Source organism: Aphidius gifuensis, linkage group LG5, assembly GCF_014905175.1.
Source record: "Aphidius gifuensis isolate YNYX2018 linkage group LG5, ASM1490517v1, whole genome shotgun sequence".
Taxonomy (NCBI): domain Eukaryota; kingdom Metazoa; phylum Arthropoda; class Insecta; order Hymenoptera; family Braconidae; genus Aphidius; species Aphidius gifuensis.
The window spans coordinates 10,327,233-10,343,220 of record NC_057792.1 but is presented as its reverse complement, the minus strand read 5'-3'; the positions used below and the strand labels follow the sequence as shown (position 1 = coordinate 10,343,220).

Below are 15,988 nucleotides of genomic sequence, written 5' to 3'. Positions count from 1 at the left end.
TTCAGTTACGTATTGCTGAATATATGTATGCAGAGTATTATTGTTGCAGCTTAACTTGATAGGAATGTATTTTCAAGCTTTGAATAAGATCATCTATTTCGTAGCTGCCAGTTGGTATTGTAATTGATTCAGAATGACCATTAGCCTCAATAAATTGAATTTGATTATTATGAGTATCAATATTTGGTATTGAATTAAATGTTAAAAAAGAAATAAGTGCTAATGAATAATGTTTTCCTCTTGTTAATTGAATTGGAGGAAAATATTGAGTTTCAAGCACTGATGATGTACCACTTAATGTTAAAGTAAATGTATCGTGCATGTTAAAAGTTCATTAAAGACTGATGTTAAATTATTATATTCAAGTCTTTTATAGTTTTTCAGCGAGGAATGCAAGACATAAATGCCCACAATTAAATGTATTCCAATCTTGATATCGTTTATGATTGAAATTGATGCTACCAACATCAAGGTAACTGACAAGATCTTTTGGTGGTTGCAAATTACCAAAACTATCAAAATATATTGCTAAATTGTTGTTGAGTTTTTTATATGCAACCCAATGTGTTCCAGGATTTTGTTTATCATCTAAATTAACAACTCCTGATTCTCGTGTCCAAGAACCATCTCGAGGCATATCATTTCGCATGAAAACACCACGAAATTTTTTTATTTTTAATTGATTAGCAAATTTGATAATATCACCGTCAGTCAAGGCTCTCTGTGGTAGCATCACATCTAGTTTTTTGGAGTTAAATAGAATCCCATTCCGCTTTTAAATGGTGCTAAATGAAGTCCTTTTCCAATAGCAATTGATTCCATTTGTTTATTATGTCTTACAGTTTCTTGTAATTGATTTTTACTTGATTTTACTGCATTAATTGCCTTAACAACACCTGATGCTCCACCAAAATAATGCTGTTATGGCTGAAAGTATTGGAATTAATAGTGGTAATGCACCGCCACTTATACTTTTAGCAACTGGTACCACTCTTGGCATCAAGACAGCAGATTTACCACCAACATTTTTAATAGCTCCTCTTGCTCCTTTTAATGCTGCTTTAATTGCTATTGTTGGAACATTGGATCCCTTACTTGCTTCTTTAGCAGCTTGTACAATTTTCATAAATGATACTTTTTTCTTGAGGTTTTTTCTTTTATTTTTCTTGCTCTTCTTGCTTCTTTTCTTTTCACCAGAATTATTTCTATTTTTTATCAGTTTTTTAATTTTTTTCAATTTTCCACCAGTTGTTTTTCGTTTTTTAATACAATTTTTTTTATTCACGCAACCCATACCAAATCTTGATTTGATTTTCATTGTTCCAGTTACAAGTGCAGCTGCAGCTCTTTCACCTAGACTTGAATCTTTGGCAAAAATTCGTTTTGAAGCTTCACGCGCTAAAATATCGTCAGCTAGGTTCCTGGCTTTAATATCTTTCCGATTTTTCGAATATGCGATATCGTGATTTTTACAAGCTTCGTCTAGAGGATTTATTCCTCGATCTCCTCTTGCCAAACGTTTCTCTAGCTTAGTTCCAGGTCCACAAAAAGAATATCCAGGTAGATGTAACTCGATAGGTAGTTTATTAATAATTTTATTTAATATTCCTTTTCCAAAACGTTTTTTATTTTTCTTATTATTTTTATTATTTGTATGCTCTATCATGGTTGATGATTGACTGATTTTTTCTATATAAAACAGTTGACTTTATACTTTTTTAATTAGTGTTGATCAAGATGGAGTACAAGAAGCAAGCTCTCAAATTACCAGTGATAAACTTTGATATAATTACAGCAAAAAGTGGTGAGGGTTTAATTCAGAAAAGACATGGAGACTTATTGCCAAATACGATACGTTGTGCTATAATTGGTGGAAGTAATTGTGGTAAAACCAACGCACTTATGAGTTTAATTGTTAATCCAAATGGTTTACGTTTTGCTAATATTTATATTTATAGTAAATCATTATACCAACCAAAATATCGAATTTAGAAAATCTATTGGAACCACTTGAAAATATAAATTATCATAAATTTTCAAGCAATGATCAAGTAATTCTTGTTGAAGAAGCAAAACCAAACTCATTGTTTATATTTGATGATGTTGCAACTGAAAATCAACAGCCAATAAGGGATTATTTTTCAATGGGACGTCATTGTAATGTTGATTCGTTTTATTTGTGTCAATCGTATGCTCGAATTCCAAAGCATTTGATTCGCGATAATATTAATTTCTTAGTTGTGTTCCCTTGTGATCAGCTAAATCTCAAACATATTTGGCAGGATCATACAAATATTGATATGGAGTAAAATAAATTTCTTCAGATATGTATCAAGTGTTGGGGAAAGAAATATTGTTTCCTATGTATTGACAAAGATCGCAATATAAATGATGGAAGATACAGAAAAAATTTTGGATGTTTCATAAATATAAATAACGATACAATTTGTTAAAAAAATATTAGTTCATGTTTAAATCCTGTCGAATCAACATGCCTCTCAAGAAGGAAGCACTATCAAAAGAAGCAAAATTTCTTGAAGAAATAGAAAAAGTTAGAGATGTAATAAAGAAGAAGCATCAATTATTAAAATTAGGGAAAGAAAGCATATCTGAAACTGCTAACGAGTACTTAAAACCAGTCATCGGACCACTTGAGAATATAGCTGCTAAAATAACACCGATAATAAACAATAAAAAAAGCAAAATTAGTAAAGACAACACATATGATTCTGAGAGAGAAGAAGACAGTATCATTTCTGATAGAACGCATTCAAGTAATTCTGGAAATATAAATACAGAACAAAATCTCAGTTCTGATGAGGAAACAGAGGCTTTCCATGATACTATTGAAGATCTACAACTGATAGAGCAAGAGGCTGATGAAACAGGTCTTAAAAATGATTTAACAACTCAATATTTAAATAAAATAGATACTTTACAATGGGATAAAGATTATGGGGTTAAAAGAAAAAACAGTGGAGAATATAAAATTGGAAATGCTGAATTACTATTCGAAAATAATAATATGATTGTTGCTGATGAAACGTATGAAATAACCCAAGGACTACTGGAATTATTATTTATGAAATCCCCAGAAAAAACCAAAGTCACTCAAATTGATGAAAAAAATTATGCTCAAATTCTTCTCAACACAAATGCACATTTAAGATATCATAATTCTAAAAATACAGTGAAAAATTCAGCATCACAAAAGTATATTACATTCATATTGCCTCACATGAAGAGTACACAACATCATGGTTCTGGTTTACTACCAACAAATATGATAATTCAAAGTAAGAATCAATCGAAAGTTAATTATGTTTATTGGGATAATCCGAACGAGCTTGTTGATCGTTTAAGATTGCTAGTTGCTTCACGAACAGCTGGCAATCCAAGTCACGATAATGAAATCATGTCAATCATTGAAGAACTAAGAGAGGCCAACATTATACATTAATATTAGTTAAAATTCAGTCATCATACTACTCTCAATGAAACATGACTGAATTTAAAAGAGACATAGTACGAGAGCTTCATGCATCAACTCGCCGAAATTTTCCAAGACGTAAAGTTGATATTCGAGATAAGGATGAAACTTGGCAAGCTGATCTTGTTGACATGATTGAACACTCATCTGTAAATTCTGGATATAAATATATTTTGACTATTATTGATATTTTTTCAAAGTTCAGTTGGGCTGTTGAACTCAAAAGCAAGACCGAAAAAGAAGTATCAGCTGCAATGGAATCAATATTTAAAAAAGGACGAGTTTGTAAAAATCTACATGTGGATCAAAAAAAATACAATGTTCATATGTATTCAACTTTCACACATATGAAAGCATCAATAGTTGAAAGATTTAATAGAACAATTAAAAATAAATTGTACTTTGAATTCAGTTTACAAGGTACTTATAAATGGGTTAAAATATTACCAAAATTAATTGAACAATATAATAATACAAAACATCGTACAATCAAAATGGCACCAGCAAAAGTTGTTGGTGACAATACAAAAATTTTAAAGCATACTGTATTTAAAATCTTAAATCAATATTATCAGAAAAATAAATTTAAATTAAATGATCATGTTAGAATAAGTAAATATAAACATGTCTTTGAGAAAAATTATAAACCCAATTGGACAACTGAAATATTTAAAATTATAAAAATAAATAACACATCTCCAGTAACATATAAACTTGAAGACTATCAACAGAACCCAATTGAAGGGTGTTTTTATCAACCTGAATTACATAAAGTAAAACATCCTGACGTCTATTTAATTGAAAAAATTATTAAAAAGAAAGGAAATAAAATATATGTGAAATATCTGGGATTTGATAATTCACACAACCAGTGGGTGGATCAGACAGCTTTGTAGTAAATAAATAAATAAAAACTTAATTCAATAAATAAAATTTTTTTTATTTCAATCATATTACATTGTTTTATTTATTTAATTTTATTTCTAAGTTCTTTTGCATAACCCCAAGGCAGAGTATAATTTTTACCATCAATAAGTTCTCTTTTATCATCATTCCAACTTAAAGCTATTTTTTCTGTGGTAATTGTATAAACTTGATGTCTTTCAGAGCGAATTAAATTTTGTTTTCTAGATATTTGAACATGATTTTCAACACAATTTTTATAGTCTTCAAAAGTGATCGTTTTCATTGATGATTTTTTTACTCCTTTAGCTTTTTTATGAAGTTTTATATTATTGATACAAGTCTCATCTTCAACTAGAAATGAATATGCTTTCGAACGTAACCCAACAAATTCCTTCATAATTTTCCCATTGCATTCATCCTTCATAATACCTGGTACTTTTTTATTTTTTTGAGGAATGTTATATCGATTATTTAGAGGGTAATCAGATGTATCAAAATTATTACATTCTCTACGAATAAACTCATAGATATCTGGTGTAAAAATCTCTAAAATTGCACTATTAGTATCCATATATACAAAATTAACATTATCTTTAAATTCCTTTTTTATATAATTATAATAAAAATCATAAATGACTGTTTTTGAAATATCTAAAATAGTAAAACCACCATATATTGGTTTATCAAAAAGGATACTCAATCGTTTTATTTCAACAATAACTGAATCATCAATAATTAAAGAGCTGTGAAAATTAGGTTTTGATATCAAAGCTCTTGCTCCACCTCGACCACCATATTTTGATACTAATTTAATTATTCTTTGTGAACGTGTTGACTCTAACATTTTACCAAAACAAATATTAATTAATGATTTAAATAGATTTTTAGCAAAGAGTGATGTTGCCTTGGTACGTAATTCAGTATTTAAGTCAATATATGGTTTTAACCAAGCTTGTTGTTTGAATTTTAAAACTCTATGTACTTTTTCAATTTTCATCCCCAAAGATACGTATTGTTTTAAATTTCTGTAATGATCTACATACTTTTCTTTAGGATAAAGAGTTGCTAATAATTTTGGACATTTACTTGTGGATAAAGGAGGTATTTGTCGTTCTGGTGCCAAAGGTAAATCCCTATGTTCATCATGAAGCTCTACTGGATAGTCCAGATCTGTTCCCAAAATATAACCCCACTCAGCATCATCCCCAATAGATTGTAATGAATTTATATCAAAGTTCTCAACCCACTGGAAATTACCTACTGGAAGTGTAGAAGCCATTGCATAACCATATAAATTGTTAACATCAAAGTACATTAAATATGAATCTCTAGTATTTGAATTGTATTCTTTCATATACTTATTGTTTGCAATGACATGGCGATGTGAACATTGTGATAAACCACCTCTAATGCCTCCCTCAATAAACAATAATTTGTCAGCATCCATTAATAATTCTAACTCAATCTCTGTATATTTTAACATTGCATTAAAACTCAACCCTGGGAGGGTGTAATAGTGAGCTGATCTAAATCATAGGTTTTTAAAAAAAAATATCTACAATTTTCAAATATATCAGCTAAAAGAAGAACATCTGTACGGAGATATAAATCCGAGTATTCCCCCAGATTTTTTAATTTAAATACTCTCCATACATTGCAAGCATGAGCATAATCATCATCACTCACATGCTCTTCATTAAGTTGAGAATAAAAATCAAGTTTTGACGGCAATTGTTCTTTATCAAATTTTTCCCAACAATCAATATAATCATATGGAAATATACCTTTTTTTGTTATTAATTTGAATTCTTCTAAATTGTCGCAATAACTACGACTTATACTTTTATCGTTATCCTCTAATTCATTAGCGAGTGTACTTATTGAGCTGGCCATAAATTTATATGAGTCTATAAAACGTAATTAAATCCTAGTACCGTTCACAAATTTAGTAAAGCTTATGTAGCTCTCCTTATTTAAAGCCAAAAGATTAATCTTGCCTGGAAATTGTTTTTTTAATTCTTTAATTAGGAAATGGCTGTCATAATTACTGAGACCATGAAACACCACAACTATTATGCAAGAGTCTTGATAATTAAGGTTGCATCTGAAATAAGAAATTTTCAATTTAATATTTATTTCAACAGTAATTTTTATTTTTATAAAGTTTTATTTCTTAAGAAAAACAGAAAAATTGAAAAAAAAAACGAAAAAAATCGGAGAAAAATTAAAAATTGAAAAATTAAAAAATTTGATTAGGCTAATTATACATACGCAGCATGGGCGGCTCCTCTATACACCCCGCTGAGATGACAGTGATCACGTGCTTTAATGTTTAACGCTGTGAACAATTTGTTACATATATGGCACTTTGTTGCATTAAAAAATTGCAATTCTTCACAAATGTTAAATTCATCGGTTTGATATTTTCCAATATATTATCAACATTGTGTGCCAGCTCTTCAAGCTCTTTTATAAACCATTCAATACAATTTTTATCTCGTTTTAATTTAAATTTAGAGAGCGTATTATCATAAGAACATTTAATATAGTATGCTACACTGTTTGGAATATGTTTTTGTTGAATTGTTTTTTTCAACGAATTATTGGAATTATCTGTTACTTTTTACAATATACTTTCCAGATCAGCATATACGACGTAAGGCACTCGAAGCTGATATTTGTAATTTTTAAACTTTAAAATATTGTTTTTTTCTGTTGGCATCACCATTGCATATTGATTCTTTTCTCTACATGCAGGATTGTGAAAATCAATTGATTTTTGAGAATGGAAATATGATAAACAACGATCACATATAAATTTTTTACCATTATATGCTGAAACTTGTGCACTAATTAACCTAGATAAATTTTTAATGTAAGCAAAGTGATGGTTTGAGAATTCACCAAGTTTTCTTTTATTTGTAATATTATTAAAATCATATTCATCATAATCTTCATCACTTTCTTCTTCTTCATCATCTTCATCTGCTGATTCATCTTGGAATCCATCAACTTTTTTCTCAGGCTTTTCAATAATTAAAAGATGAATTGTTGGATGATTTGATGCATCATTATTACCCAAATAATATGGAACAATCCTTTCTTGACGTCTCTTTTTTTTTTCTTATTTGTACCATTTGAATCATCAACGCTATCGCCTTCTTCATCATTGGATTCATCATCTAAATCATCAGTGTTATCAATGCCATATACATTTATTTTCAAATTGTTATTTTTTTCAAATTGTTTTATTTTACACCAACTCATTGGAAATGTTATTCCATCCAGATTTAAATCATTCATGTATCTCTCATATGATGTGACTCTGTTTGGATGTGGAACCTTGTGCATTGCAGCTAACACACTCCAAATAAAGCAATAATTATCTTTATAATTTATAACGTTTACAACTGATTTTGTTTTTATAATCCAATCAGGCATTTCAATAAAAGTTGATGAACCACCACGTAAAGGTACATAGTCGTTTATATTTATTTCTAAATGTAGAATTTCATGCAAGGTCCAACCTGAACCACGCATTTCTTTCTCTTCCAGATCAGCTTTAAGTATCTCAAAGTTATTTGATAAAATATCATCAAGATTTGATGATTGCAATATTTCCATACATCCATCACTAAAATATTTTGTCTCAATTTCTATTTCTTCTTGTTTAACAATTTGAAAATTACAAACCAAAATTGTATTAAGTTTAATAGCGCTCTTTTTGGTTAATTCATTCTCTAAACGATCAATCAACATCATTTTTGCATCTTCAAGAAATAAATCTAAATTTTTATGTAATATATTAATAATCATTCCAGTTCTCATTCGGTTTTTAAAAGCACTTTCTAAGTCACTCCATTGGATTCTTGCATCAATAGCATCAGCATGGTTTTGGTGTATTGTAGACTCATCAACCATACCGCCTTTTTTCTGCAAATGCTCTAATTTACATTTCCAAGTAGTCAAGAATGCAACTGTTGCACCAGTCATTTTCTTTCTCGATCCTGTGAGGCCACTTAATGATCTATTGTAACGTTTTATGTAATCTTGAATTTCGCAAATGTTCTTTACAATTCCCAAAGCATTCAGATTTTCTTTAAGCTGAGCATATGCTTGAGAGAATTTATTTTTCAGGTGAATCTGGTCTGGGAGTTGATCCATTTTTAATATTATTTAACAAAAGATTTATCTGTGAAGAAAAAAAAAAAAAAGATAAAAATATTAAAAAATAATTTCTTAAAAAATGGAAACAAGTTTTTCTACAAAATAGTAGTTGAACTTAAATTATGAAAATTATTATTATAATTATTATTATTATTATTATTATTATTATTATTATTATTATTATTATTATTATTATTATTATAAAAACTTAAAATTCAAACTTACCTTTATATTATAATAAAAAAAAAAATACAATTAACACTCTTGAAAATAATTGAGAAAAAAAAAAGGTAAACTTAAATATTTTTATTTATTTTTTTTATGTTTAAAATAATAAAAGAAAAAAATAGTTTGTATAGCAAAGAAAAAAAAAAAAAAAAAAAACGACCCTAACTCGAGAATGAACCAATTTTGACTGAAGATTTTCTTATTTTCTCATCTAAAATAATGAGGAAAATAAGCAAAAAAAAAAAAAAATAATAATAAATTGAATAATTTCGCGCCTAATATTTCATTCATTTTTTTTTTTTTTTTTTTTTCTTAATTCAAACATTTTCCGCTAGATTATGCCATGAACAGCACCACCGAATTTTCCTATTGGTTAAAACGAAAAAATGGCGTCAAATTTTTAGAAAGATCTTCAATTTGAATTAGTTTTAAATTTTCCAGTTACATGGTGAAAACTAATGGCGCTAGAATCAGTGGGTAGGGAATTTTTTTGATGGTTGAAATCTTTATGAATTTTACCATTGGTTCAAAGTTCTCTCTAGAGAAAAATCCTAGAACCACCTGATTTTCCTACCCTTTTTAGAATTATAAGGTCTTTTCATTTCAACCTGCATCCTTGCCTGCAACCTTATCCTCAAATTAAATCCTTTTATTCATAATCATGGTTCCACGTCCAAGTGTTATTTTAAGAGAGTATCGTGGAAATTTAATGAGAGAAGTAAGTAAATTTAATATAATTTTTCTTTTTTAATTTTCAATTCAATTTTTTTTTTTATAATATACAACTTAATTATTCTCTTAATTTTTATTATTTCATTGGTGCATGTGCTTATCTTTTTTTTTTTATACTAATCTTTTCTTTCTATTTTTCTTTTAACTTTACTCATATTTATTTTTCACCATTTATTTTATTATTAATTTATTCTATTAATTTATTCTATAATTGTTTTTCTTTTTATTTTACATATCATAAAACTTTTCCATCTCATTACTCTTGCTATTATTTCGTTCGTGCACGTGTTTATTCTTATTTTCCCATTTCATTTATTCATATATAATTCATATATAATTATTTACCTCTCTATAATTTATTTATTCATCTCTCTTTTCTGTTAATTTTTGTAAAAATTTTAAAAATAATTTTTCTTATGTTTTTTTTTTTTTTATTTTTCAAAAGGAGTCAGTGGAGAGGAAAATCACGAGGAGGAGAAACAGAAAGGATGAGCTGTTGAAGAGAAATGTAGCTACAGGGTTGAACAGTTCACCTGAAAGAAGATATCATATCAACGAAGAAGTAAGTTGTAATTTTTATTTGTTTATTTATCTATTTTTTTTCTTTATTTTCTTATTCAATGATTATTTGTATTTATTCTAATTCTTTTGTTTTGTTCGTTTTTTTGTTTACAGATTATCGATCTTCACATAATTAGTGAGCAGCTGGACATGGACATCCGGAATGCAACAATAGTAATCGAGAGTAAGTAATTTTTTTTTTTGTTCATTTTTCCCTCCCTTTTTTAAAAAACATTTTTTTTATTATTTCCATTTTTTAATCTTGTTTTTTTTATTTATTTTGTTTCAGGGATGTTGGAAAGAGAGACTGGTGCTGCAAGGGTCCTGCCAGACGTTCCATGTCCTCTAGATGACCCCATCCATGACTCCGATGGTGAGGGACCATAGGATGAAAAAGGGGAAAAGAAGGATATTTTTTTTTTTTTTTTTTTATAATTGTAATAATAATAATATTAATAAGTTTCTTTTAAATAAAAAAATAATTGTAAAAATATATTTAATTGTGTTTTTTCTTATTCCATTTTTAAAATTTAATTTATTTTTCCATTTTTGTTTTTTGTTTTTTTTTTGTTTATGGTACATAATCGTTTTCTGTTTTTTTATTTGTTTATTGTTTATTTATTTATTCATTTATTTATTCATTTATTTATTTGTTGAATTATTTATAGCTTCTCTAGGTTAGTTTTTTTTTTTGTTTATGTCACATAATTGTTTTCTGTTTTTTTATTCGTCTATTGTTTATTTATTTATTTTTTTATTTTTTTATTGAATTATTTATAGCTTCTCTAGGTTTGGGAATTAAGGGTAAAAATGATAAGATTTTTTTTGAATTTTCTTGTTTTATTATTTTTTTTATTTATTTATTTCAACTTCATTCATTTATTAATTTAATACATTTATTTATTTCTCTCAAGACATTATTCAAACTGATTGAGGGTTGTGTTCGCATTGCATATAGTTGGACCCCATTCATACTCTTCAACTTCTTCTGGGTAGAGAGCTTGCAGGTCCTCAAAAGTTCCATCCCTAGTGATTGGTGTTAATTTAGCTTCGTATTGACACCAAGCAATTTCTATAACAAAAAAAGAAGAAAAAAATTGTTTTATTCATAAATAAAAAAAAAAAAAGATGTTAAAAACCCACAAAAATTTTTTTTACCTCTCTCACTTTCTTCCAATTTTTGCAATAATTTTATATCTTCACGTATTGAAGAATTTTTTTGATTATACTGAAAATGAATGGGTAAATAAATATTCACATAAAATGACTCATTATTATTATTAATTATTAATTATTAAAAAAGTTTTTTTATTACATAATGCACATAGTAATCACGCTGGTGCTTCCAAGTCCAATCATGCACTCGGTTGTCTTTCTCCAGTTTTAAAAACTCACCATACACTTTCCTCGTCTCAAAATGAATCTAAGAACAGTCGTTAACATTATTTAAATATATCATTTTATTTAACAATAATTATATAATTAAAATTCAAAAGCAAACCTTTCTCATCAATAATTGCTTTGTTAAATACAATGGTTGAGCGTACAACCATTCTCGCTCTCTTTCCTTTTCATAGGCACTCATTTTTTTTCTATAATTTTACTCCATTGATATTTTTTTTTTTTTTCTTTAAATTTGCAACTTCACTCGCGAAACGATGAAAACGAAAAGAAAAAAAAAAATGAAAATGAAAATGAAAATGAAAATGAAAATGAAAAAACTATTTCGCAAATCAGCATCCCGGTGGGAATTGATATTAATTTTCACATGAAAGCAATACGTATGAGAAAAAATAAAAATAATATAAACATTTTTCATAATTAAACAATTTGCATTAAAACCCTATGTTTAAAAGTTCATGAAAAATTATATTATATATTTAGAAAAAAATTTTATCAACTATTTAATTGTTAAATAAATAAATTTTTCCATTTACAACAAATTTTCGAATTTTCCAGTATCACTCACCTTCTACTTCCGACATCCAATAAGATTGAGCCGTGATCTTGGGGATAGCGCGCTCGATTTTAAATCCGAAGTCCGTGAGTTCAAATCTCCTTCGAAACACTTTTTTTTTTTCTCACAAATTTAAAAAAAAAAAAATAAATAAAAATGGCCGAAATTCGAAAAGACTCCCCACTCATATTCCCCACTCATATTCCCCTCTCTTATTCCCCTCTCTCATTCTCTTCTCTTACTTTCTACCCCAAATTTATTTAAATACCACCCACCCATCCCACCCACAATCTCGCGGTTTTCCGTGGTCCAGAACTCTTATAAGTACACTACTTATATGACCCATTTATAATTATTTGCGCATCGCGTTGATAAGAGAGAGGATTTAAAACCATGCGGTTGTTGCGAAGTCAGGGATTAAAAATTATTTAATATAAACGACCCGTCAATTAGCGTGGTGCGAAGCCCGGAAAATCGACAACGGGATTGACATGCAATCCAGTCTTTTCTTAGATGAATCACTGACTCTACAATTATGCAGTGATGACGCGTGGTTTTTACATAAATTTAACTACACAATTGTTACAATTTTACGAACAAACACTGAACTAAATTTTATTAAAATGTACTTACATTAGCTGTCGATATTTTTAATTTACAAATCTGTTGACGGCGTGTACCTTGACCTTGAGTTTGGCTCGTATGTGACAGGTTGGCTCAATTATTATATTACCAATAATAAAATGATAGTGTGGGTATACATATATTTAGATATATATGATGTACAATATTGTTATACAAATTTGGTTGTACGATGTCGGTGATTAGATTGCGTCAGATTACAGCTACTAACGTAGCACTGACTTTATAATAAAAATTTCAATCAAACTATTACTTCTACTTGTATTTAAATAAAATAATTGTAAAAAAATTTTCACTGTATTTTACAAATCATATTCAAGGCAAACTAAAAAACCACGAGGTCGTATATTTTTATAATTAAATATTTAATTATTTTTATTAAATAGTTTGATTATTTAATGCAGCGAATTATAAATTATGTTATTCAATATTTATTTGATCAATGAGATTAACACAAAGGGTGCCTTGAATTTCATTTACACGAGCAAGAAAAATTCAGACCATGCGGTCGTAATTGAATACAAGTAAAATTTACACTGAATTTAATGAATTTAAATTGATAATTTAAGTAACCAAATGTTACTTAAAAATTTTTAAACAATAATTTAATCAATTTATCAATAAAATATTGAATAATAATGACTTACTTAGTTTAAAATTTTGTCAACAGTTAAGACTTAATTATATGCATTGAAAATATATTTAATTCTTGACTTTTTTTGGTACCACATCTTTTTGTATTAACAAAATAAAATAGCTAAACGATTTCGAATACTTGACGCTTCTTTTTGTAAAAAAACTAGGTTTTTTTTTTGTTATGATTTAATATGTCATTGAAAAGATTTCAATGTTCAAGAAATGTTCGTGAAATTTTCCACTTTTTAGTTTTAAAATATGCCGAAAATGAAATTTTACCAAGATATGTTTTAATTTTGTTTTATTTTTTTGTATTTAAAAATTTAATTTTTTTTTTTTTTTTCAAAATATTTTGAAAAAAAAAAAAAAAAAGCATAAAAACGTCTCGGCCCACTCTAATTTTTAATCGAACACACGTGGATTGAGTACCTTATTTTATGAAAAAAATTTCATGTATTTAAATTGGGGCTTTTTTTATGAAAGAAGAGAAATAACATTAAAACACTCTACTTTACCGACTAAAATACGTCACAAAATTTTCGAAAAAATTCAGGCTGCATAAGAAGCCAAAAACAACATATAAAAAATTTTCAACTCAATCCGAGAGGGTCAGGCAGATGACCAGCTGAATTGACTCAGAATGCCCCATATATACAATTTATTATAGTTGAATGAATTGATTGATTAATTTTAATTTTTAAGTTTAAATTATTTTTTTAATTGTCAATTCATAATTGTTTCAATTTTCTGTTAAAATGTAGGCTAAACCCTGGTGAAAATATTTCTCCTGAATTTCTCCGCAATTACTCCGAATTTCTCCGCATATACCCCGAATTTCTCCGCGATTAATCCGAATTCCTTCCAAATTGACCCATGTGCAGAAATGAGTGGAGAAAAATATCAAATTTTTTTTCCGAACTGTCTCCGAATCAATTTGGGTGGAGAAACGTTCGGACATATTTTTCCACGATGACAATACGCGGAAAAACATGCGAAAAGAATAATTTCACCGCGGAGAAATTTTTTACGAATTATCTCCGAATCAACTTGGGTGGAGAAACGTTCGGAAATATTTCTCCGCGATAAAAAAACGCGGAGAAACGTGTAAAAAAAACTTTTACCACAGAAAAATTCTTCCGAAATCAGCGACGAGGAGAAATTTTTCCACTTATTACCCCACATTTATTAATTTCATGAAACGATCACGGGAGTTTTGTAGACCAGGTACCTCAGGTATATCAACTTTTTTGGAAAAAAGTGTCTTCGAATTTTCATTTTTTTTTAAAAAAATAAACATCATTATGCTTTGCGTTATGTAACAATTAATAATTAGTCTTTTTTTTTGGCACTAGCGTTGTCGGCGGCCGCAAGCGGCTGCTTCCGTTGATCAAATGCCAATGACGAAAAAAAAAAAAAAAAAAAAATTACTCCAAAATGATTATATACAGATGCATGGTGCCTTTGATAATGAAAATATTTTGGATTTTTTTCCTATTTATTTAAAAAAAGGGCAAGGGCTAATTTGTACCACTCGAATCAGAATTTGTTCTACTAAAACCAGTATTTGTACCTGAATAACAATAACAAAGTATTGTAAATTTAAATTCTGAAGTCAACTATTTTTTTTTTTTTAATATTCTTAAAGTACGAATCTATTGATTTCATTGGTTCAAATAATCTCACGACCTTTTTTTCAAGAATAAAAAAAAAATCCATCTTTATTTATTATCTGAGGTGCCATGCAATTGTTAATGAACAATTTTCGTGATCAAACAATTTTTTTGTTCATATCTAATTAGCTTGGGGTTGATGGAATCAGAATAAACTATTATATGGATTCTTTAGAAGTTTATTTGGAGAATATTGGAGTGAAATTAATTTCTTTAGAAGTTAATAGTATTTATGTCATATTAATTAACTAAGATTTAGGGGCTCAGGCAGCCTGAATTTTTTGAATTTTCAACTTTTTTTAAGTTTTTGTTTTTTAAAATTAGACATTTCTTTGAAGAATTACGATATGCAAAAAAAAAAACCATTGAGAGTTCTTCAACTCATTATTACAAAATATTATAACTTTTCAATTGTTACTATGCGATGAATGATCATTTCGGTCTATTGCGCGTCTCTTCTCTAGTGATGCCGCGATACGATACGATACGATACGATACGATACGATACGATACGATACGATACGATACGATATGAGGCCTCATATCGTATCGTATCGTAATTTTCAAGGGCCATATCGTCTCGTATCGTATCGTCAGGTGGTCATATCGCCTCCATATCGTATCGAAAATTCATCATATCGTATCGTATCGTAGTGCCTTCATATCGTATCGTATCGTCATATCGACGATATTATAAAAAAAAAAATTGAGTTTCTGGGGTATTTTTTCGAAATTTCATATATTTTTCTTCTTAGTACAGAAATTCATGTATATGTATTTTATTTTTATTATTTCTACCATGTGTACTTCAGCATCTGGATTTTCTAAAATTTTTTCAATGATCACCAATATATTTTCGAGCAAATACAAAGTTCTCAAAGAGATAGAATTGAGAAACTTTAATAGAATCTCAGGGTCAAGCGTTGCAAATTGGTTTTCTGGCAGGAAGGCCCATTAAAATATTTCCAAACAATGCTGTCTTATCTTTTTTTCATATAT

The 15,988-nt window shown here is 28.2% G+C and overlaps 3 protein-coding genes and 1 long non-coding RNA gene across 4 annotated transcripts; 3 read left to right on the top strand and 1 right to left on the bottom strand.

Annotated features, from left to right (window-relative positions):
• Positions 1-2,491: 2,491 nt before the first annotated feature.
• On the top strand, positions 2,492-3,460 carry LOC122856358. The gene has a single exon (XM_044158041.1). The coding sequence runs from the start codon at positions 2,492-2,494 to the stop codon at positions 3,458-3,460; it is 969 nt and encodes a 322-aa protein (XP_044013976.1).
• A 41-nt stretch (positions 3,461-3,501) lies between these two features.
• On the top strand, positions 3,502-4,136 carry LOC122856357. Its single transcript, XM_044158040.1, has 3 exons — positions 3,502-3,639; positions 3,691-4,006; positions 4,126-4,136. Exons 1-3 carry the CDS (start codon positions 3,502-3,504, stop codon positions 4,134-4,136), a joined length of 465 nt encoding a protein of 154 aa, XP_044013975.1.
• Positions 4,137-7,369: 3,233 nt separating this feature from the next.
• LOC122857576 lies at positions 7,370-8,356 on the bottom strand. Its single transcript, XM_044159821.1, has 2 exons — positions 8,056-8,356; positions 7,370-8,021 (listed from the first exon to the last, which is right to left on the bottom strand). The coding sequence occupies exon 2, from the start codon at positions 8,018-8,020 to the stop codon at positions 7,433-7,435; it is 588 nt and encodes a 195-aa protein (XP_044015756.1). The 5' UTR covers position 8,021; positions 8,056-8,356; the 3' UTR covers positions 7,370-7,432.
• Positions 8,357-10,018: 1,662 nt separating this feature from the next.
• Positions 10,019-10,408, top strand: LOC122857575. Its single transcript, XR_006374227.1, has 3 exons — positions 10,019-10,085; positions 10,199-10,268; positions 10,374-10,408. It is a non-coding gene; the product is annotated as an uncharacterized LOC122857575 (long non-coding RNA).
• The last annotated feature ends 5,580 nt before the right edge of the window (positions 10,409-15,988 follow it).

Excerpts from the sequence above, each read along its gene's own strand:
- LOC122856358 (XM_044158041.1), top strand. The coding sequence starts at position 2,492 with ATGCCTCTCAAGAAGGAAGCACTATCAAAAGAAGCAAAATTTCTTGAA.
- LOC122856357 (XM_044158040.1), top strand. The coding sequence starts at position 3,502 with ATGACTGAATTTAAAAGAGACATAGTACGAGAGCTTCATGCATCAACT. Across the intron at positions 3,640-3,690 it reads ACATGATTGAACACTCATCT|TTCAGTTGGGCTGTTGAACT; the intron begins GTAAATTCTGGA and ends ATTTTTTCAAAG.
- LOC122857576 (XM_044159821.1), bottom strand. The coding sequence starts at position 8,020 with ATGGAAATATTGCAATCATCAAATCTTGATGATATTTTATCAAATAAC.